General features: G+C 42.3%; 2 protein-coding genes across 2 annotated transcripts in view; one reads left to right on the forward strand and one right to left on the reverse strand.

Annotated features, from left to right (window-relative positions):
- Positions 1-852: 852 nt before the first annotated feature.
- On the reverse strand, positions 853-7,157 carry PGRMC1 (progesterone receptor membrane component 1). The gene is given in 5 exon segments (XM_029959094.1): positions 853-2,789; positions 4,846-5,001; positions 6,820-6,913; positions 6,915-6,956; positions 6,959-7,157. Coding segments are annotated over 5 exon segments (576 nt in total). The 5' UTR covers positions 7,142-7,157; the 3' UTR covers positions 853-2,688.
- Positions 7,158-12,847: 5,690 nt separating this feature from the next.
- The window catches only part of KIAA1210 (KIAA1210 ortholog), a 52,037-nt gene continuing 41,529 nt past the window's right edge, over positions 12,848-23,355 (forward strand). The window contains exon 1 of the mRNA XM_018070842.1: positions 12,848-13,045. Coding sequence (XP_017926331.1) covers positions 13,032-13,045 — 14 coding nt within the window. The 5' untranslated portion in view covers positions 12,848-13,031. The remainder of the gene's footprint in view (positions 13,046-23,355) is intronic.

Here is a 23,355-nt window from a genome sequence, read left to right on the forward strand (position 1 = left end):
AAAGCCCCTTACATAACTCTCAACAGAAGCATTCATTACTGAACTTTTGTTTAGCTGAAACAGCAGGAATTAAGAACAAATAGTGGTGATTAAGAGCAGGCAGAGTCCAGATATAAGAATATGTGAATTTTACAAAGCAGCTGACGGTATGACAGAACTGGTTGGAAATGAGATGCTATTCATTTGTTTTGATTTGTCCAGGAGCTCCTCAAATATTCCTCTGGGACACTCCTAACATTTTAGAAGGAAGTAAAAATCCATGCCTGCTGCTTCATGCTTTCATGACTTGCTTCTTCCCCTTTCACAACAAATTCTCTGTTTATTCTGATGAAAGTAGTGGTCTTACCAAAGTGTCATACCTCCTTCCCAAGAGGTATTAAGCTTTGTCTTGTGTTACTGCCCATTTTCTGCATCATTTTTGCTACTTTTCTTTCTGATGCATCACGTTGTAATGTACAGATTAATACTTAATGTCCAGTTCCTTAGGATATTTTATGGAGTAACTTAAGAGTCAGGTGGTTGGGTCTGCTGAAGGGTAGGTTACAGCCTAGCCTAGTTCCACCACATGACAGCTTTACAAAGCTCCATCTTCTGCTCAGTATTAACAATTATTTGGTGGGTTTTTTTTCTGCTTGACTCTGCTTTTGCAACAGCAAAGCATATTGTACAACATGAACATGTTGTCTATTTAATATTCTGCTAAAGTTATGCTACACAGAACTGCATTTACTGGCATTTATATTATACTGATCCATGTGTTGGATAACATAAAACATTGGAGAAAGACAAGATGAAACATTAGAGGAGGGTTAAGTATCACATGTGGTTGCAGTTAATAAAAACAAACACCACTATTATGCAAGAGTATTTTATTTTCTGCCTTAAACAAATAAAAGCACATTTCCAATTTGAGGTAAACCATTAGTAGTAGTTTGCAAAGAGTATAAATGTCTCTAAAAATAAAACAGCAACACAAAGGTCATGACAAGATCTACGTTTGTCTCTAGACCTTCATTAGGTAGTTCATACAGTACCACTTTATTCATGCTGTCAAACAATCATGCTCTTCATTGGAAGGCCCAGTGCAACCTAAAGAAAATGCCAGGACAGTGTCTGGACTGAGGGAAAGTCACTTGTTCTCACCACAGATGGTATCAGACACTTTAAACATGTTGTGTCAACTTGTTTATGAAAGCTGCTGTTGTGCAACGCACTCTACTTCTGAACACTGAAGTTTACACCTTCCCACTCAGGACTCAGTTCATCATTTTGGTCGTGTTGCCAAACTGAAACGACCAGACAGCCAAGCCAGAGAAATGAAATAGAGGGAACTATACCAGACAGGCACCCTGGGATATTCTGCAGCAGCGGAATCACCTGGACACGAAATGTGTTTACAGGTGATCAGCAAATCATCAGTGATCTTGGAAGTTATGAGGAAGTTTTACAGAAGTATTTTGGATGATGAAGAAGCACATTAACGTTTTTCCTTGGTCAGATCCATTTACCCAGCCCTCTCTGGTAGGAGGCAGGTCACATAGTAATTAAGCATAGATGTGAGGAAAGAGAGTAAATAAGTAAAAAGCAACTCAAAGGTCAGGTCCCCATTGCTGGTTATGAATTAGATTGTGCCATTTCTTTTAATGGCAAAGTTCCAAAGCAACAAGTGCCTCAGCACAGAATGGCTTACACCATGTTATTTTATTGTGTACAGGAAACTTGTGTAAATTACGTTGACCAGGAACATTTTTCTGCTAGTTAAAGCTGCATATACAAGAGCACTTGTTAATCATGCCATACGGGCAACCTTTGTTTTTCTTACGCACAGGAATGAAGAGCAGCTGATCTTCCATGTTTAACATAATTTTATTGGAATTAACAGAAGAGTTTTACTAAGAAAATTGAATGAACAGTAGTCCAGTGCAGTCACACTTCATGGTGTACCTCTAGGGATGCCTAGTTCCACTCAGTATCTAAACCTTTGTAACACTTCAGATGTGAACAAAGAATATTAATTCACGCAGAATTATGCATGTTGAATACATCAAGTATTCATCAGTCCTTATTAATTTTTAAGTATCTAAAAGTGATTTAACCTCTGAAAAATTCTTGATATTTTTTAAAAGCAGTTAGTGTTTCACCTGTAAACCGCTAACACAACCCTTAAAAGCCAAATTATCTTATATAATATTGAATTACATTGCACAACAAATGAGTATGGTGCTTCGTGGACAAATAAAATATAGTCCCTTTTCTAGGGGAACTACAACCCAAGGGCCAGACCCTGCAGAAGCTAAAACAAAAGAAGATTTAGTGGAATTTGTGTTGCATAGGTGAAGTTACTCGTGTTTGTGTCCACAGTGGTAGGTTGTTAATGAAAAACTGGATTTCAACCTACTCTGCACTAAAAGGTGATAGCAGAAAACCAGTAATAGTCCTTTATTGCCAAAACTGCAGTTTACTTTTCCACAGATATTTGTTGTGCACACTTCTGATTATGTGGGTTTAAAGGAAGACAGACCTTCAGTAGTTTGCCACTGAATTTGAAAAGGAAACCATTGAAGAGAAACAATTCACTGTAACTCTTGGACCTTTTGTAAGCATTGCTGCTGCTGCACCTTGTAAAACAAGTGGAATGTTACAAATGATCCTTTAGATTCAAAACCAGATTGTTCCTCACTGCACTCTCTACTCTTTCTTTGCATTCTGGGCATCTTTTTCTTCTTCGTCAGAGTACACAGTGGGTTCCTCCCCCTCCTTCAGCAGCTTACCAACATGATGATACTTAACTGGGGAAAAAAAAAAGAATCCAAGTAATTATTCTGCCCTGAAGATGTACCTTTTTAAACTCTGTTTTCTGAATTAACAAAATGCCTGTATTATAATAAAATAACTCTGAGCAACTTGTTTCAAACATTGTGGGGAAGGAGCAGAGCCAAAATCAACTACCTGAATTACTATTAATGTTGTACTAAGTGTAAGAATCATGCCAAGTGAATGTAACTGTAATTCTCATTCTACTGCCTAAGCAAAAAGGTGAATGAATGTAAAGACAAAAACCAGAATCCTGGATTAGATTATTTCTCTTGCCAGTGTCAAAGGTGGTTTTTCAACCAATGGCATTGTCAGATTACTTACATATTAAACATGCACATACATATATGCATATACACGACATATACACAACTTTGAAGGGGTTTTATTTTTTGTGTGTTGAAAATATCCAATAGGACAGAAGGGAGATCCTTTCTCTTGAAGATAAAGATGGATCTATTATCCAATTATGTGATTAAGCCTCTGATTTATTTTATATCTCTTTTTGAACCAAGATCATAGACATGTAAGAACTGAGAGCTATATTATGTTGCCCATGTGACAACTTCAACAAAGCAAAAGATGCCCCGGATTACAGGTATCTTGGCCTAGCATTGCTGTTATAATTTATAAGAATTGAAAGCAACTAATTGGCATATTTAATAGAAACACAGTAATAAAAACAGTGCAGTTCACTGTCAGTCCTGATGCTCGACTCTTGTAAAGATACATTTAAACATGAGTTTAGGTCAGATATTTGGTAGCATAGTTCTGGTTTCTGCTACGTGCTTGTTAGCATAATAAAACAGCCATTCAGTGTGGCATGATTAACAGTCTTGATTAAGACAGGAAGAGAGCCAAAATAGTAGGGGCACATCAGGTCAGGACTGAGATGTTCTAATGACATGATGTGCAGGAAAACTCCACTGTAGCCAGTTAAGAGTAAATCTTTGAACACTAGATTTAAAAACAAAACACATTTGATTTCCACTATACTACTTTTTGGTATATGCAATTTCCCTCGTGGATATATACATATAAATTCATCAGGACAAGCAACTGACATATTTATTTTTTGTCTTATATGAATAAAACTAATTGCTTTGGTGTTCACTCACTTAAAAGGCATCATGAGATACGGAGAAATTATTTTTCAGCAATATATGCAACAGGAGGGGAAAAAATCATACTAGTAGACATGCCCTGGTACAAGGTCAGCACAGCAACTTCCATAAAACTGTGGTTTGAAGTTGGTTTTGAGCAGCAAGTTGAGACACATGACACAAACCAGTTGGAACTGCTTTTTTAAACTTTTAGTACTAAGCATAAAACAAGGCTACTATGAAAGTGACTTCCTCCTGTTAATTTTAGAGCAAACATCTCAAGTGTTCAAGTTGCCTTTTTTCCTCTGGCCATCACTGGCACAGCACACATCAGGCAGCTGGAAAACACAGAGGGGACATTTGCCCATTTTCCTGATCACCTTCTGGGGGAGAAAGTCAACTGAATAGAGCTGTCTGTAAATCTGCCACAGCCACCAGCAAGGTCATGCAGAATAACTTACTGAGAGTAGAAAACGTTCTATCAAGAGCTCCAAGGGGAAGTCTTCAAAAATACTAAAACCCAAGAAGTAATAATTAAAATGTTACTGTTATTTCTGAGAAGCTGAATGGGATATAAGCTTCATTTTTCAGAGCATTAAAATCTATCAGTCTCTGTAGAAGGAGTCTTAACTTTATAAAAAACATGGTCTTTATTTCCATATCTTGTCAACTTTTTGGGTGGTCTTACAGATCTTACACTATGATAGAGTGCTTGTATCTGCTACTGTTCAGTAAGGAACAGAGGGAAGGAGAATGCAGGAGAACCTGACATTTCTCTTAATTCTAAGTAACAGTAATTCTAGTAATATTAAACCCAGGTATTAATTTCCAGACTGATGCTTTCAGCTGGTAACAGCCTTTTGACCATTGCTTCCCCTCTTACACACCAGTTACTGACTTCTTTGTAAATAGGTTTAAAATTGCTTACAAGTGAATTGTGACTCCCAGTCCCTCAAGGTCTCTTGCTGTGTAGCGTTGAGGTCAGAGAGGTCATCGTACTCATCCCTCAGTGCCTCCTTATCCAGGCAGAAAGTGGCAAGACCTCGGGAGGCATCTCTTCCAGCAAAAATGCCATATGGACCCTCTTAAAATAAAAACATAAGCTGCGTTATTACGGAGATAATGGATGCTGTGTGATCTTCATGGATCAGAGTCCCCAGGCTAAAACAGATAAAGAGTTCCTACCCTGACCTGTGGGTCAGAGGTGCCTCAAGCTTCTGAAATGTTTTTAAGTTTTATGCTACTTGGTAATAAGGGAAAACAGAGGAAGAGGGCAAGAAACAAGACCATGGGAAAAAGACACTGAGTTTGCTACACCACAGTGGTGCATGGCACATACAGACAGGGTAAGGACAAGCACCAACTGGGAAACACATCGTCAGAACGAGGAACAGAGGAAGGATTTTCAAGTCTGAGGTGAAATTAAAGTTTTCCAAGAGATGCTCCTGACTTAAAGAGATGAAAGGATGGCTTGACAGAAAAAAATAGTGCAGATACTAGAAATTACTAACTTGGAAAAAACATCTATTAAAACTTTCAAAATGTGAGATGAACTCAAATTACCAAAACATGCAACTCACAGAACATCAGAGATACCAAGACAGACTCTTGATCAACTTCATTAATGATTAACTTGCTTGCATGACAAGCCAAAATTTGAGATATTGCATGTTGCAACTACACATTCAAAGTTCTTCTTAAGGGAGCTTAAGTAAGTTAGATGTGAACACTGGTTACTGTAGAGCACATGCCATCTTCCACTCCTCCCAAAGCGTGCTTTTTCCTAAATTCCTCAAAAGAATCTTACGTTTCCATTAAAATGAAAACCAAACCAGCCAGACTGTGGTGAACCATTCAGCAATTACCAAATTAGATACAAGGGGCAGCTTTTACTGTTGTCAGGGAAGGCAGCATCCAAAGCATGGACTTTAAGTGGTTTTCAGTTTGCACAAATACAAAACTGCACATCTAACTCATCTGTACATATCATCTCGACTGCTGCAGAATGCAAAGTTACAGTCTGACGTCATTCAGTGACAGTCTCCAGTCTATGTATGGACCAAAAGTATAACTGATAACACTTACAAACACACTGTGTATCCTGCACTATTCTTCTTGTCTCTAAGTAGCACTGGCAGCTCACTACTGCAGCTACCAGCTGTCTGGACAGCTCAAGAGTGGTTATGCCAGACAGGTCCTGGGACAAATCAGCAAGCCTGAGTGGGGCTTTTTAACAGGCGGCCTCTGTTAAAAATAAACCCCCACGCCCACGTGGAGGTGATTAAACTCTTGCACCTCGGTGCACATACTCCCACCCTTCTCATCACTGGCTGCTCTACGAGCATAGGTTATTCAATCTTTGCACGTTTGAACTATGCTCCTGCTAGGAAGGTGGCTTAATCTAAATTGGTAGATATTTAGTATAAATATTATGCAATAGAGTGATGTCCACTAAAAGTTGGGAAGGGAATGTAAACACTCAGAGAACGCTTGGCTTCTGCCGCCTGGCATCGGGCAAAGGCACCCCAGGCCGACGAAGCCGCCCAACCCCTTACGGTACTTGTAACCTGCCACGGGCAAACACACAGAATAATGAAGCAACGCTAGCTCGCAAAGCAGGAGTTTCTGCACCACCGAGGCCCGACCCTGGAGCCCGAGCGGCAGCGGTAACCCTGCCCTCCGCCTCTCCGGGAGGCAGCTCGGTGTGCGCGCCCTTCCCGGCTCCAAGCCAGCCGTGCCCTTCCCAAAGCTCCGGAGCCGGAGCCGGCCCACGGTGGCGGGTCAGGCAGGAGCGCGACCGCGCTGACCGCGCACCGGGGGACGCGCTCACCGGCAGCAGCGCGCTCCGCCCCGCCTGCCGCCAACACCCGGGTGGCCGCGCCGGGCCCGCCCCGGCCCTCACCGGGCCCGTAGAACTTCCTGCGCGGCGTCAGCTCGAAGACTTTGCCGTTGACGGCCATGAGGATGCGCGGGTCGCTCACGCCGTCGAAGGGCCGCCAGCTGCGCCAGGGTGAAGTCGCGGCGCTTCATCTTGGGCAAGCGGCGGCGGGTTCCGCCTCGCCCGCGGGCGCCGCGGGCCGCTCGCCCGCCAGGATCTGGTAGAGCAGGAAAGGCAGAGGCCGCAGCAGGCTCAGGTTGAGCGGGGAGCCCACGATCTCCAGCAGCAGCCCGCCGGCCTCGCCCGCCGCCTCCTCGCCGGCCACCGCCGCCTCCTCGCGGGCCATGGCTCCAGGTACGCTGCAGCTCGGCGGGTCTGGGAGCGGGGGCGGCGGCTCCGAGCGCTGCCCGGCCCGGCGGGGCGGGCCCGGGGGCGGTGGGAGGTGGAAGAGGGAGGGGCGGCGGGCGGGGCGGTGCCGCCCCGGGCCGGGCGGGCTGGGCGGGCCGGTCCGGCCCTCCGTCGGCACTAGTGGTGGTGCGGGGCCGGATGGCGGAGCGCTTGCCCGGGGACACCGCGCGGCCTGAGCCGGGGGCGGGCCCCGCCGGCCGCTGGTCCCCCCGAGGCGGCGGGTCGGGTCAGGCCAGGCCGCGGCGGCGGCTCCGTGGAACACGGGTCCACGGCACACGGTTCCATAGAAATTCCGGAAAAAAGACCCCTCTGCGTTGCGTTAGACCCATGTCAGAGCTGTCGCGCTGGGCTCTGGGAGCCGCCGGGCCCTTCGGGATGGGGGACGGAGGATGAAGGATGGAAGTTGGATCAGGCTCTGCTCGGTGGTGCCCAACAATAGGACAAGAGGCAATGGGCAGAAACCGATGCACAGAAAGTTCCACCTGAGTATGAGGAAGAACTTTACTATGCGTGTGACCGCTGGAACAGATTGCCCAGAGAGGGTGTGGAGTCTCCCCCTCTGGAGAACTGTCTGGACACAATCTGAACCTAGCATTGGGACATTTGTTTATAGAAAACCAAAAGCAGTGCATTTCATTTACTTTCTGCTTCTCAGTGTTAGGAACATTTTAACTCTGTGGGCCACAGGAGATACTGACGAAGTTTTGCCTTTTGGGATACACTCAAAACCTCTGAGCACTAAGACATTTAAACATGTTGGCTCTTGCAAGGGAGGGTGTTTGGTTCCATCTGCTGTCTCCTTTGGGAAGCTCCTTGTTTTATTGATCAGCACTTGAACTTTAATCTGTCCTTTCATGGTATACACTGACTTTTGCTTCCACCTGCTGTGTAACTGGAAAAACTACTTGTTTCATTGATCTGACAACTGAGATTTGTACTTGTTAATAAAGTAGCTCTGAATTTTGGCCCTATTTAGTATACTAGAGAAATATCCAAACCTTCAGATTTATTCAAACTGGAAGCTGTATTACCTAGTTAATTCTGCTCATTGTAGACATGAGACTATTACACTTCATTGTGTTGATATTACATGTTATAGGGATAGATGTAGAAAAAACCCAGAAATTTTGGTGGAAGATTTTTCTTTCATTTTTTTACAACACATTTTGTTCAAAAGCAAGGAAAAATCCCCAGACTCCAAAACAACTCCAGCCCTGAATTTGACCTTGAACCAGACACTGAAGTCAAGGAAAAAGAAGCTTTGTTTATGCCTAGTATCCTAGAGAAACCATCCAAGAACAGTTCATTCTTAGATAAAGAAGGGCCAGGAAACATTGCCAAGATTGATAGAATCTCAAGTTATCTGCCACACGAGCACTGTTACTGCAAGTTACAGTGGCCAAACTTCCAGCTCTTTTTTTACCTTCCAGCATATAAAAAATAGTCATATGCCTAAGAATGCATCTTAAGAAAAAAAAATAGGAGCAGACATTTAGAAATAAGTGAATATGAATAAAATTATGATAAAATCAGTCAGAATTATCTAAATTCATGTACCCTTTGCTATACATTTCTCTCTAGCAAGCCTATGTGTCAATTCCTTTAAACAGGTTCTAGTCAGAGAAGTTGGCCCCAGCTCTAGTTAAATACCTCAGGCATCAGCCATGCTCCCACGCAGGTTTTCCTCTGCATCCGATAGACAATAGCTTCCTCCTTGAAACCATTCTGTTAACACCTATGAGATGGGTTGATAGAGCAGTTCTAGTAAAATGCTCTCTTATTAATTGAAGAAAACACTGGAACTCAGACAACTTTCATATCCTTGCAAATCAGAGTGGTTCAATCAGTTTTAAAATATTTCTACTTGTGTTTTTTATAAGCAGCATAAATCTGTTAGAGATGAAGGAAAAGTAGCTCTACTACACCTCAGCATTCTTCTTACTACTCTATTTCCACTTTGGAACTTGTCTGGTAGATGTAATGCATCTTTTAGAGCATATGTAATGCTTCTAAACAAAGTGTGCTTTGCCTAGGTTGCCTATGGTACATTTTATCTTGGCAAAATACCTGGGGACTGTTGTTGCCAAGCTGGTTTTGGGCCTCACATTCTCTCATTGGAAGGCCTTCACAGGAATTCCTTTCTCTGAATTACCTGATTGACCATTTTAATTTAATCTACGACTGCAAGAAAGTTTTCCAAAGTTTGCAAAGATAGCAATGCCTAATTTGCATTACTTGTGAGCTGATTCCCAGAGCTGCTGGTCACCTGGAACTATTGCTGACTTTCACTTGACCTGCAGGGACCCAGGGTTTCTGAAGCAGAGATCTTAGTCTTTGAAATTACTGAGAACTGGTGACGAATAAAACCACTGGCAACTTAGATCTTTGCTGCCCAGACTAAAGGTTGATTTGTAGCTCCCACTTGAGAATTTGAGAGACTTCAGGAACGTGCTGTAGGATTGCAGTGCAAACAGCTCGTGACACCAAGTAGCCATAGAGAGGCGATTTTTGCCTTATGGTCCGATGGCCTCTTGGAACCTGTAGACTTCCCTAAGTAAAGAATTTAAAAAGCAAGATTAAATGTGCCTTACAAGGACACCAGGAAATCAAACCTTCTAGGGAGACAACGTCTTATATGAGACCATTCAATATTTTTACCTAGGCAAGCTCTATCATGTCTGACTAGTTTGGTGTAATACGACTATTACATCTCCCTCTTTTTTTCCCCTCTGTTCCCTGCCCTCAGTAATAATTTAACTTTCTAACAAGGAAAAAGAAAGGAAAGATGAGATGGGGTAATCTCACACTTCTTTTACTGACTAGGGCCTACCTATGCCAAGGAAGCAGAACCCCTCCCTAAACTGCAGAGATCCAGTAGGTCAAATGTACTAATGCTGGCAGCAGGCATTATATGAAGCGGATCTGTTCCAGGTGCAGATCTAGGAATGCCCTGAATTACTTCTAGTCCTCAGATCAAAAGCAGCGAGCATTTTTCTGATGGACAATTCTTTTTTTTTTGTTTGTTTTTATTTCCATCTCCGCCACATTTCTGTTTCTTTTTTTCAGTTGCATTTTCTGTCTTTCTAGCTGTGCTCTCCATCCAGTTAAGTGTGAGAAGAAATGACTGTGCAACGTGAAGATGACACTGTGCTGAAGGCTATCAAGACCGCGCCATTCCTGCAGATATATGTGTACACATCTGCAGCATAAAACAGTTCCAGATGGGAATTTTTACCAAGTTTTAGAAAATGTGTTGGAGAAGGTGGTTGGAAATGCAGACACCGCTCATGCTGGAGAGTTGCTTTCCTCAGAAATACACTGTTGTGAGCTTGCACCTAAAATCTTCCCCACACCAGCCTTATCTTCCCCCTTGCTTGCTTGTCTTTTAGGCTGCCAGGACTATGGGTGTTGATTCAGTCATGTCAAACAGGACTGACAGTCACCATGACAAGAAAGCTTGCTCGGTCAGTGTACAGCAAGTACACTAGGAAGTTTTGGAGGTGTCTTTTAACTATAGATGAAAATCTAGGGGTGAATTCTCAATATTGAGTCTTTTTTTTTTTAAAGGCAGTAGATGTCAGAAACAATCTGCACAAGCTGCAGATACTTCTGGAAGAGGCAAGGAAAAGAAAACACAAATCCACATGTGATTCTTGCAATTGTAAGAGGTTCAGTATCCCTAGAAAGCACACTGATTTACACTGGAAGAGTAAACAAAATCCCTGACTTCCTGAAAATAACAACTTGGATTTGCTTACAGATCTGATGAGCCAGAAGGATTTTATGTATCAGAAATAACTGGATGACATGAAGGAAACTTGGTGCACTCCCAGATCAAGTCAAACCAGTAGCACTGTTAGTGGGAGTATGAAATGTTATCTCTGCTCCGTTAGTTTTGGACAGGGAAATGGTATCCATTGCATGTACATGTGTTGTTCATAAGGACCAATTTTTACTTACACTGGAGACATTACTTTGTATTTTGGAATACATGAGCCATCTTCACTTGTGTCACTGTATCCCTGAAGTAGGGCCTGTTATTTCTCTGCCACTGGGATGCAGTGCCAGTTCTGCTACAGAGCAGATCGGTCTGTTTCAGTGGGAATTGGCAACCAGCTTCAACATTAATAGAGTCAAAGGTTAGAAGAAGGGAGGTATCAATAAACTGCAACAATTTAATTGCAGAAATGCAACAAGATAGGCAGGGATTCTCATCTCGGTTTATTTAGCTGGAATCTGCTAAATTGATTACAATTTACAATCTACTTGATTACAAAGAGGGCTTTTGTTACCTTTCTTTAATATGGTTTAGTTTGGTGGTCAAGTCTAAAGCAGCACAGACAAGATGGGGGTGACTGAGTAAAAAGGAGAAAACCATAAAGGAAGACAGACATGTGGCAGGATTATCACTTGGGGTTTTTTTACAAAATCATCTAGGTGTCTATCTAGATTAGATACACGTCCATGTGCAAGACAAATTTTTGTCTGATTATTTTTATCCTTGGTTTTCAGACCTTATTCAATAGTTGAAGACAGTTCAGTCACGTGTAGTTTGACACAAACTAAAATGCTAAGTACTAATCCAATAGAATCCAGTTTTCAACGTGATAAGGAAGCACTCCATTAATTTCCATCTGCTCTAGTTATACAATGTCCTCAATGGGTAAAGCTCTCAAACCCTCCAAGTCACCCCCCAGCATGAGTGATGTTACCTGTGTCACTCTGCTGAGAAGATGCCTTGCACTCGCCCTCCAGGCAATGTGCTGAATGACATCTTAGGTCAAGCTTAATGTTTTCCCAAGCCATTGTGTCTCAGGAGCTGGGCCCCAGAACTGCCATTACCATCACATGAAGCTGAGTCAGGAGAGGTTTAGGTTGGGTATCAGGAAAAGGTTTTTCACCTAGAGGGTGATTAAGCACTGGAACAGGCTGCCCAGGGAAGCGGTCACCAAACCTGTCTGAGTTCAAGAAATGTTTGGACAATGCTCTCAGATGTTGGGGTGTCTTGTGTAGGGCCAGGAGTTGGACTTGATGATTCTAATGGGCCCCTTCCACCTCAGGATATTCTATGGTTCTACGACTCTGTGATTGCGCTGAGGCTGTGCCTTCACAGCTGAATTATTACAGGTCCCTCAGGCCGGACTCTGTAAGATTTTGTGGACAACAAACTCGCAGGAAGCCCTGGAAGCCTTGAAGGTAGCACAGTCTTCCCGTCCCGCAAAGGCGTGAGAAAGAGCCAAAATTCCTGCAGTGAATGTGTCAGGTGGTCTCCGACGCCCCGCGCAGGTTTCGGGCGGAGGCGGGGGTCGGGCGGGCCGGGGTGTCCGTGCTGCTGGGTGCGGGACCCCTCCGCCGGTAACACGGTGGCGGGAGGTGGGGCCGGTGGCCCGGTGCCCGCGGGGCGGGGCCGCCCCGGGGCGGGGCGCTGAGCCGTGCGGGGGAGCGCGGGCGGTGAGCGGCGGCGGGGACCGGGACCAGGAGGACGGGCAGGCGGGCGGTCACCGGGAGGGGCACGGCCCCGGCCCCGGCCCCCGGCACGGGAAGGGCTCCTGCCGCCGCTCCCGCCCTCCCGGCCGCTCGGTGCCGGGGGCAGCTCCTCGGCTGTGGTCGGGCGTCGCACACGCGGAGCCCTGGGCGCTCGGCAGCTTTGGGATAACGCTGGTGGGTGTTCCGTGGCGGAGGCGAGCGGCGTGAGCTTTCTGAGAAGCATTCTTTGTTCCGATGCTGTATTCACCGGCTACCGGCTCCCTACGTCTGCGAAGGCTCCGCGGGCATCCTCGTCCCGAACTGCAGACTCGCAGGCTTCCAGTGTCGGATCTCCGCATTTTATGCTCCAAAACAGGTTTTTAACCCTAAGTTAGTTAGCTGGAGTAGTTGTGATTGTTAATACGATCTGGAGTTTATTTTGTGTCTTGCAGTCTTAGTGGAATTGCTGGAATTGGCGGCTGTCTCCCAGGAGTGAAGTCTTAATCCTGGTATGGGCGCTGGGAGAATCCATGTGATCTCAGAGCTAGTATGAAGGAGTGACGTGAGAGAAGTAGTAAAGGGTCAGATACATGAGCTGTAGTAGATGAAAAGACACCCACTGTGTAATTTCTGTCCTCTTTGTTTTGCTGAGACACTCCATAGCTTGATCTTGCAAACAGCTGTATGCAGGAGTAACGCCTTAGTGACTTTGATGAATTTCCTGTGATAACTATCCTTGTACAAGTCACTGTGGCTCATGTAAGGGCAAGTGCTTTCATCCAGGTAACAATCTGCAGGCAGGGTATGAGCACAAAATATCCAAGAACCTCAGCAAACCACCTCCAGTCTTTTCCATAGTGTAGTCCAAATCCTCTCTTGAAAATTGAGGAGTTTCTCATTTAAAATGTCCCTTTTCCCAAGTAATCTGAAGTATACTGTTAGGAACCTTTAAAACAGAAAAGCAAGTTTGGTGGCATTATCTTTTATTAACAGCTTCACCATTGTAAGTTTTCTATTTCTGTTTCCCTCACACTATATAATAGATGATAATTAGGACTCCAATACTTTTGCAGGTACACTGTAAGATAGGAAATACAAATATGTATTTGTCTTGCTGTTACAAAACAAATACAGTGAAAAATTAATCCATTGATTTCATGAGCATGGAATGACTTTTTGCACTGTTTGGTTGTTTATAGTTTGGACTTCTAGCTATATAATATACAGACCACATTGCTAGTGCTTCAGGCCAATTCATGAATACTGCACCTGGAAAGTTACACTGACTTAGTGAAATTGCTCATGTGTCGGCAGATGACTTATCACAAGATGAACACAGCTGCAATTCTCCAGCTGAGCTCCTACACATCATAAGAAAATGCAGCCCTGTTGCACAGGTAGGGTGTGAGGTTTGCAAGGATTCCAGAACTGTCCGGTACTACAGAGAATTTTGATCCATATCTGCAAAACTAAAAGTTGACTCGGTTCTTACTCATTATAATGTAAGAAAGGGCAAAGCACTTTTTCTTACCTTGGTCTTTATGATTGACTCAAGTTTAGCTTATATGTAGATGAATGCATTTAGGTTTGTATAAAAATGCTTTTTCTAATATGTGAAGCCAAGTTACTTGGATGTTACACGAACCAAAAGTAAGCTTCTCCTTTTGTTTTAGATCATTGTGAGTTAGAAGACTTTTCCACTTAAGCTGTTTGTTTATGTTTCTGTTAAAGATTTGATGGAAGTTTTCTGAAAATGAAATGTCACAGATTCTTGTGACCACAGTGATGGAGACATGCCCAGGGCAGATTTGATGACTCAAAATTCTTTGTCCTTTGGAACCCACAGCACAGGGTTTTTTTTGCTATATTCAGACATTTGGGAACTAAATGCCCTTTTAGCTTCTTTTTAGTATTTCTGGGATCCAGCGAGTGCAGACTTATCCAGCAGAAGTTAAATTTTACCACTTTAGAAGATTTACTGACATTTGTTTCTGTTTCAAAGTTAGTATTTGTGTCTACTTGTTTCTTAACTTACCAGTCAGAGAATTTGCTACAGACAAATGCACACCTATGTTTTCTTATACCAGAAGATGATGTATGGCACTCAGAGAAGAAACAAGAAATTGTACTTGGTCCAAAGACCTGCTTAATACAGGCCCATTAATTTATTTAGAGATCAATGGTTACTTAGAATATTTCACAAGAAAGCACTCGATGCCAGTGCAAATACTGGGATCATGCATAAGCCTTAAGAGAAGGGCTAAGATGTTGCTCAATTTTGAGCAACTGTGAAAATGGGCACTCAGGAACAGTATTTTGTGTATATGGGAGTCTGGAACATTTAATACAAACAAATACATCTTTAGTTGTTCCTGCTTAATCTCTGCTAAAATCCACTATGACTTTGACCAGAATGCTTACTGTATCTGATACTGTTGACGTGTGTTAGACATTCATTCATATGTATTTATTTATTTGTATGAAATCTCTCTCTATGTAAATGAAAAGGAAATACACATGGTTTAGCAAACTGGGGAGCTGATTTTTTTTTCCCCCCTGAGGATTTTCAGTAATCCTTATATTTGTACTGTGGACAGTGTGCGTGGTGTGGTTGGTCTCAATATCTTTAGTTATGTAACGTAAACATCAAGCTGTGCTGTAAGTCAAACAGGGGACAAAGCAGTGTGACTGTAGTCTCTGTGGTACATCAGACTGCAGGCTGACACTATGATGGGAAGAGTTGAGTTCAGTGGAAAGACCATCATTGATTTTAATGAGCTGTGGATATGGCCCAAACTCAAGGATCGGTGGCTTGGCTTCGCTGGAATGCCACCAGCATCATGTTGAGTCATGCGTGCACAGATACATATACATCCTCTTAAAGTTTAAAATAGCTTTCAAAAGGAGTGCCAGTGCCACAAGCAAAGATACCATTTGTATTTCATCATTTTCTTCTAATTGAATTCAAACACACTGCATAAGATTTTGGTACTCAACACCGGATTTAGTGGAAATGCAGTTCTGTCCCCTCATCACTCCCTCAGATGTGTTTCTATGCCAGTTCTTCTGTCTGTTTAAGGTCAATCTATTGTGTAGTTTAAGCATAAAGCTCCATCTGGAGAGGTTTATCTCCACATCTTCAGTTGACAGCTTGTTTGTGCAATGAAAGGAGTGCTACAGGTTAGAACTTGAAAGCACCTCTTTGGCGAGCAGGACTGAGATTTGCAGCTGATGGTATTCACAAGGATTGTTGTAACTACTGTTCTTCCCTCACTCCTGCTGACTGTTGCAGTTCCCCCCAAATGCCATGAGATCTCATCAGGTCATAGCTCACACAGCCAGGTGATCGTGCAAGACTGAACATTCTTCTGAGCAAACAAAACCAGGCAAAACTGTCAAAATACATGCCCAGCCACAAAGCTTAAAAGCAGGATCTTTAATGGTTCAGAAACTGAAAATGAAGAGACCACCAAATGTTTCCAATACACCTGCTTGTTTAAGGCATCACATAATTTTGCTGACTCAGGAATGCTGAATTTTGGGTGGCTGCACTATTCTAAGCTCTTAAAACTGCAGGAAGCAATGAGAATCTTATTTCCCAGCTTCTGTTGAAATTTCTGCTTGAAAGCCTGTGGGGAAAAATGGAAGTTAGTGCACATACTTATTTTGCTTACAACTTTGATGCTGTCTTTAGGGCTGACCTCAGCAAAATGGCATGTCAAGGAGTCACACAGCCCATCCTGCTTTCACTGCTGTTCTTTGGCTTTTCATCTGCTGTTCCACCCTCTCTTCTTTCTGCTGAACATGCATTTCTTAAATTTAGATGACATTTGCCAGTAAAAGAGGCTGCCATTATTCATAGGAGTCTGTTAAATATTATTGCTACCATTTGCCAAAAAATGTTATAGTAGCTTGTAGTTGTGTGTCCTTTCCTTTCTCCCAGTTAATATTTTATAAGACTGTTTTGTATTCCACTAGGTTACAAAGGAAGGATACCTGCCAGCACAAAAAGGGTTAATGCTCATGTATTTGGCTGGGTCTTTGCTATTTTGAGTGCCAAGACTCTTTTTTTGTGCCTTTTTTTTTTTTTTAATAAGATTCCTAACTTAGCAGAGTTGGAGCTGCAGCCCTTGCGGTGTGATGTGGGGACATTTGTCTCTCCCTGGATCCTGGCATCTGGCAAACCAGCATCTTTTCCCAGTCCTGTGGCACATTACTGCAGGCAGATAAAAGGGGTCTAAGGCTCTCCCTCATGGTGTCAGGATATATTTTATCCCATTGTTCAAGAAGCTATTCGTGTATTTCTAAGCACTGGTAATGACAAGAGAGGGAAGGTTTAGAGAAGATGCATCCTCTGATCCTGTTTTTCAAAGCAGTGTCAGGATTTCTGAGCTCTTCTGAATTTACCCTTTTTTTTTATATGATACATTTAATTATCTCAGTAAGAGGAAGTGAAAGGACGAGTGAAAGAAAGCAGGAGAGGCAGACAGTGTGGTATACTTGACATTTGAGAAATGATCCAAGAGTTGATCTACAAATTTAAACTATAAGCCCTTAATATAATTACCCAGAAACATGCTAGAAGCCAGGAGTGTTTATTAATGGTGCTTGCTTGATTTTCTTGCTTTTTCAATCTATATGTTGTATTTGAGTTTACCTTCAAGTGATATAATACCTCATAGGGAACTTGTGGATTTATATAATTGGCTTTATATCTGAATTAAAAAGGGGGAGATGTCAACACAATTTTATAGAGAATGGTGCATAGAAAACCTCCTATGCATTAGGAGACTAAACTCAGCTGGCGATACCATCTAGGAATTGCCTTCTGTAAAATGGTAATGACAGTTTTTTCCCAAATCCTTAGTTCTTTGTTTGTGGATCTGTTAAGAGAGACCTTATTTACAGATGCATAAAGCTTTATTTTTTTAAAGATTTTTGTCCTTTGAAAGAGACATAGCATGCAGCACATCAAAGTAAATTTCAAAGCCACAATGCAACGTTTGTGTGCTCTTAAAGGTTCAAGAGCAGTACAGTGAACAGAAGAACATGAGATGGTTTATACACCTCTTGTTAACTACCAGCATGTACTTCTTTGAGCATTTATTTTTTTATTGCTTATTTTCTTTTTTTGAATCTGTCTTTCACACACCATCACTATGTTGCTACTGTGCTGGCGGAATAGTGGATTTAATGAGTTGAACTCCTAAAGCTGTGGGCTCTGCAATAATTAAAAGCAATATCTTATTGTATAAGAAAATACATTAAAATGTTAAGGTTCTTATGATAAATGTTTCATGAGAGGATCTGAGTTTGTCTTCGTGGGGAGGTGCTGATAAAACCTGTAGAACTGGTAGGTGACTTTGCAGGTACGTGGTGACAACTGCTCCTCTTTCTGTTTGGACCCACAGTGTTGCTGGCATTTCAGTATTTGAAAACTACCTGGATGGAAGGATCCACTTAGTAGCAAGGATTCAAGGCTTGATGCCTATACCAGTGGATATCAATTATGTTCTCTTTAAAGGGGCGGTGAGGCTGAGAGTGGCATTTATCCTAGGAAAGCTGTTGGTATCCCCTAAACTCCGTGGTAAGGCAGAAAGATACTAAAACAATGGACTTAAGTTTGTCATGGCTCTTAACTGCAGCTTTTTTGGATACCACTGATCCTGGGGTGACAGACCCATTGGCTCAGTGATCAGCTTAAAGTGTGTGCCAAGCTCTGTGGTTGGGAAGGACCAAGCAGAGATCCAGTTTAAGCATGTGATTATGTGACTAGTGACACAGAACTGTGGTTTATTCAACAGTTTTAGGTAAAATTCTTCTGCAATTAGCTTATTTCCTGCCTCTGGATATTTATTAGATATTTTCCCTTCCCATTATAGTGGGAACAGCTCCAGCATATTTAAGAGACAATTGAGAGCACACTGGGATACTTAAAGATTGCCAGAACTTGAATCTGAGTAACATGTTAGGCTGCTGTGTAAGGACTCTGCTGTGCTATGGGTCTGTTCTGGAGAAACTGGCTCAGTATGAGGTATTTTTTATTATGTGATGATTTTAAAACTCTGAACATGAGAGGTCAAATTATGCAGTGCACTCGCTGATTTCTAATTTAACTTAGCATTTTGATGCCAGTGCTCCTGCAAGAGTTCCCACAGCTGAAGGCTGGCTAGTGAACTTACAGTTATCTTGGGTATTTATAGGGTGACTATTCTTGTAGGGTCTTTCTGGCTGTGCTTATTGAGCAAGGGAGGATGGGGAAAGACTCTAAAACACAGTTCCAGGCACCAGGAATTTTTGAGTTCAGTTGCAGTTTATGGATTCTGGAACAGTCACTGAATTACTTGTCCTCGGTTCTCCCCACCGTATCTGCAGTATGGAGTAATACATTCTGTGCAGAGGGACACAGGTCTGGTATCTCACAGATATCAAGTGGTAGGAATAAATTTATTATTTCTTAATATTTTCAGTTATTTTGCAGCTTGTGGAATGAACCAGGTACAGTATTCATGCTTTTACACAGAGAAAAGATAACAAAGAAAACACAATGTTACCATTGCCTACTAATTTGAGTTAAATGTCAAGAGTATGCCATTTTGACTTTTATTTTTCTGTTTGCTTCCCCTTGGAGCAATAAAGCCTGCAGGCAGGACATTCTGGGACTCCACTGCCCTTCTCTGAAGGTTAATGGTCACCTTATCTTCAGCCTTGTGTTCGCAGGCTCTGGAGCCAGACAGCCTTTTCCCCAGAGCTGTGCTTCCGTGATTTCCCGTATTATTGCCTCAGCCAACAGCCACTGAGATGGTATCAGAGATGACCTTCGCTTTTGAGTTTTTATTTCAGTTGCAGTTGAAATTCAGGATGTTGATGGCTTTAGGAATATTATTCCAGATGTGGGAGTCCCTGATTCTCCTCTTGCTTATACCTGCACAAACGAATCAGAAGTAATTCTGTTGAAGAGGTGGGTCTACATTAGCGCAAAACTAATATACATGGGAAGTCATTAAACCTGATTGCTGTTCACAGCACAGGCATTAGTGGCAATGTTGATCTGATCTGTCTCCAAGGGAGCTTGGCGAGAGTGTTGGAAGGACATTAACTGGATCTATCCCTAGAGGGGAGTTTGGGAAGAATGGGGCGTAGAAAACTCAATTCATTATTCACATCATCTCCGGATATTTGTTTAGACTCAGTAACTGTTACCTCTGATGTTCGACATCTAGACTAGGCACTGGTCCATGTGCCTGTAGCTACACACTGTGTTCTCACATTTCTTTCCAGATGGTCTTGTATGTTGGTGCCTGCCTGGACACCGAGAAGGAAAAGTTGTGTTGTTGGAACTTAATATTTTTTAACACGGTGTTTTCTTAAGTCAGAATCTGCTGAAATAGAGCCCCTTTGTTCAACTTCTGCACTACTCCCCCTTAGACAAAAGAACCACAGTTTCCTAGTATATAAAATATTGACCGTGCTAGTATTTTCACAGGAAATACCAGCTCTTCCACTGTGTCAAAAATAATCTGCTTTTCATTCAGATTCTTTAAAATCTTAGACTTTAGATTTATGATCTTGGATGAAAAAAGCAGAAACGTGAGAGGCAGCACATCCTGGCTATATTGTCTGTGTATACAGGGATGCTGTCACTTCTCTATTAGTAAATTATATATTTATATGCAAATAAATCCTTGTACATTTGTAAAATGTCAAACAAACAATCTATCTCTGGATATGTATTACTTGTTTGTCAATTGGTATTTTCTCTCACTGAAGTCTGAGGTTACATCTGTGATCCTGTTGCAAATCTAGAGGAAATTACCTTTTGAATGACACATGGTCTGACCTTCATCTCCAGATAATCCAGTAAGAGTTCACATTTGGCTGTGGGGACGCAAAGGATAGATTTAGAATACCAGTATTTTTGGCTGTATTTTAGAATTCAGTAATGCACTGGATATCCCATACTGAAGTTTATCTTCACTCCTTCCTCAGAGGTGAAGACAGTGTGTTTGTGGTAAACTGCAAGAAACAATTCAGACTCAGAGTTACCAAACACTGGAATCAAAGAGATTACATGTATTGCTGCTTTCTTTGAAATGTTCCTGTAATTGAAGGAGATTGCAGCAAGTCCTCTAACAGGGAATAACAACAACAAAAATCCCCCAAATCCCACACATTGTACACAAAGTGTGAAAATAGACTTAATTAGAGCAACATACAGTAATTAGACTCCAGATAAAGTATCATGGCAAATTCTTCTGGCTTATATGCATGAATAAAAAGCCATTAATAGTGCATAGCTGGAGGTGTCTGACTATACTCTCTACTTTCAGTTTCAGAGATAGGCTTTGACCCTCATTTTCCTTCTGATATTAATCACAGATGGATGTATAAACTCTGCAAGGCAGAAATCCTCTTATCTCCACTTCTTTGTTGTCTGCAGAGTGCTGTGTTTGATTCTAACCCTGTTTGTTTAAAGCTCTGATACTGCAGCTTTTAACAGCGGTGCACGTTTAGTTGTTTCTTTAGAATTGAAGGGCTTTCACAGAAAATTTCTAAGCCAGGCTGATTTGCCAGCCTTGGGAATCTCACTTGTAAGAAAACTGAATCCATTTATCTTTCAGGAAAGTATTTTCTGAGAATCACGTTTATGCTGGCACACAGTTGCAGAGCGTTGTTAGGGGTACAGATGCAACATGCATGTAAGAAATGCATGGAATCTTCGTGGCATAAAATCCAAGTGCCCATAGATCAGTATATGACGGCTCATCCTGTCACAAGGGTGACAGGGGAGCTGCAAACCTCCTTCAGTGAATTCTCAGCTGATAGACACTGTTTTCAAAACAGCAAAACTTACCAGAGGAATGCAGTCAAAATGTTACAGTGACTAGGAAAGAAGAAAGTAGACTAGATTTTGGTAGAGCTTGAAGGCCAAAAATGGGAGACTAAAGTCTGCCTCGTTGAATTCAGTTCAGAGACATAGAAATCTAAAGGAAATCTGAAATGCTGTGGTCTATTAGTTTGCTGTGTGATTTTTACTCCTACCTCTAAATTTGTTTAGTGAAAAATTCACATGAAACTTTTGTCCCTTTCTGGAAAAAAATAAAAAAACCCGTAAACTAAATGTCTATGTTTAAACACAGTTTGTGAATCATGGGATTTCCTAACTGTGTGACATCTGGTCCATCCCTGCTGCTGTGCACTGTGTCTGTGTCCTGATGGACAGAGCAAGCCAGCTTTGGATGGGCAATTTGTGAAGTTGGAAGTGTTTGCAATGTGGGAGCCGGGGAGGCAAGGATGTGGTCAGCCCTTAGAGACCCAGTTGCAAGAGGCTACAAGAAAAGCAGTAGCTCTGTCAGACATGGAACATGTTTAGAATTGCTGGTTGTGTGTATAGTTCCTGACACCTCTGCTGTCAGGCTGCTGGTGTGTACCCTATGTATTTGCAGTATGTATATATTTGAATTTCCTCCATTGGATTAGTAGTTGCTGTTGGTTACTTACGTTGAAGAGGCCTTTTTTTTTGCCATGGCACAGGTCACAGTGCCTGAGAAATGAATAGCTTGCTGATTTTAGGAGCTGTATTTTGGTGCAAGCATTTTTCAGTGATTGGGTTCCTGAGCCTTGCTCAGACTTGCCTCCCTCCTTTGGAGAAATTGAGAAACCCATTGGGAAGTTTACCAGGCACTTGGATCTCTGCTGCTGCCCATTCATTGCTGCTGGTACCACTGCGGGAAGGCAGCTTCCCACCAGGACTGCTTGTTCTCCCAGAAGGGGAAGCAAGGTGGATTTGGATGTGCAGTGATCACAGGGGGTGGTGCAATGTTGGGCTGTTGAGGGAAAGCAGTGACAGTGAGTTTGACAGTGAGTTAAAATGGGGAAGGCCATAATTTTCAAGTGAAAGTAGGCCTGGACTGGGCTATTTTAATCAAGCCAAGCCACAAACTTTAGAGGAAATCCAGATCTGATTCAACTTCCAGGTGTTTAAACTTGCTGTCTTCCCTATCTTTAAAGAACCATCTTTACTTTGCCGAAGTCTGTGTTTGAGGTTATTTGGTGTTCACTAACTTTCCAAGTTAAACCCAGCTTTAATTAATTGGCAGTAGAGCAGCCTGTTCACTTCAGCACTTAAATGAAGAGCTAATGTAAGTGTAACAATGTTTGGCTCTCAAACCCAGGGTGCAGCACATAACTGCTTACTTGCACTGATTTACCTGTGGATGAAGAGCCATGATATTTATCAACATCTAAGATTTCAGACCTGTACCCAAAAAGCTCAGTGTGTAGCCATTTGGAGCTGTGCTAGTGATAAAGAAGCAGAGCAGTGAATAATAAATCTAACATGAAGTGGCTTGGAGAGTGATATGAAGATAGAGAATCAAAAAGGATTAAATCCTGAGGTAGGGTAATTATTTTTAATGACTGTTTACTAGTTTTTGCTTCTTGGAAAGTAAGGGGGTTTTGAGATGGTGCAATGTGTCTTGCTAAACTGCCAGTTGCTGGGAATGGGACTATGTCTGACCTAAATGGAACCCAACAGATGAAGATTTACATGTTCAGGTAAGTCACTTCAAGACAAAAATGCATGAAAGAAAACAAGAATAATGAAAGGAAGGCAAACCATCTGAGGAGGTTTGGAGACAGGGAATCCGCTTCATGGTAGCAAAAACTCCAATCTTTTGAAGCTTG

This window comes from Manacus vitellinus, unplaced genomic scaffold, assembly GCF_001715985.3.
Source record: "Manacus vitellinus isolate BGI_N305 unplaced genomic scaffold, ASM171598v3 scaffold_19_pilon, whole genome shotgun sequence".
Lineage (NCBI taxonomy): Eukaryota > Metazoa > Chordata > Aves > Passeriformes > Pipridae > Manacus > Manacus vitellinus.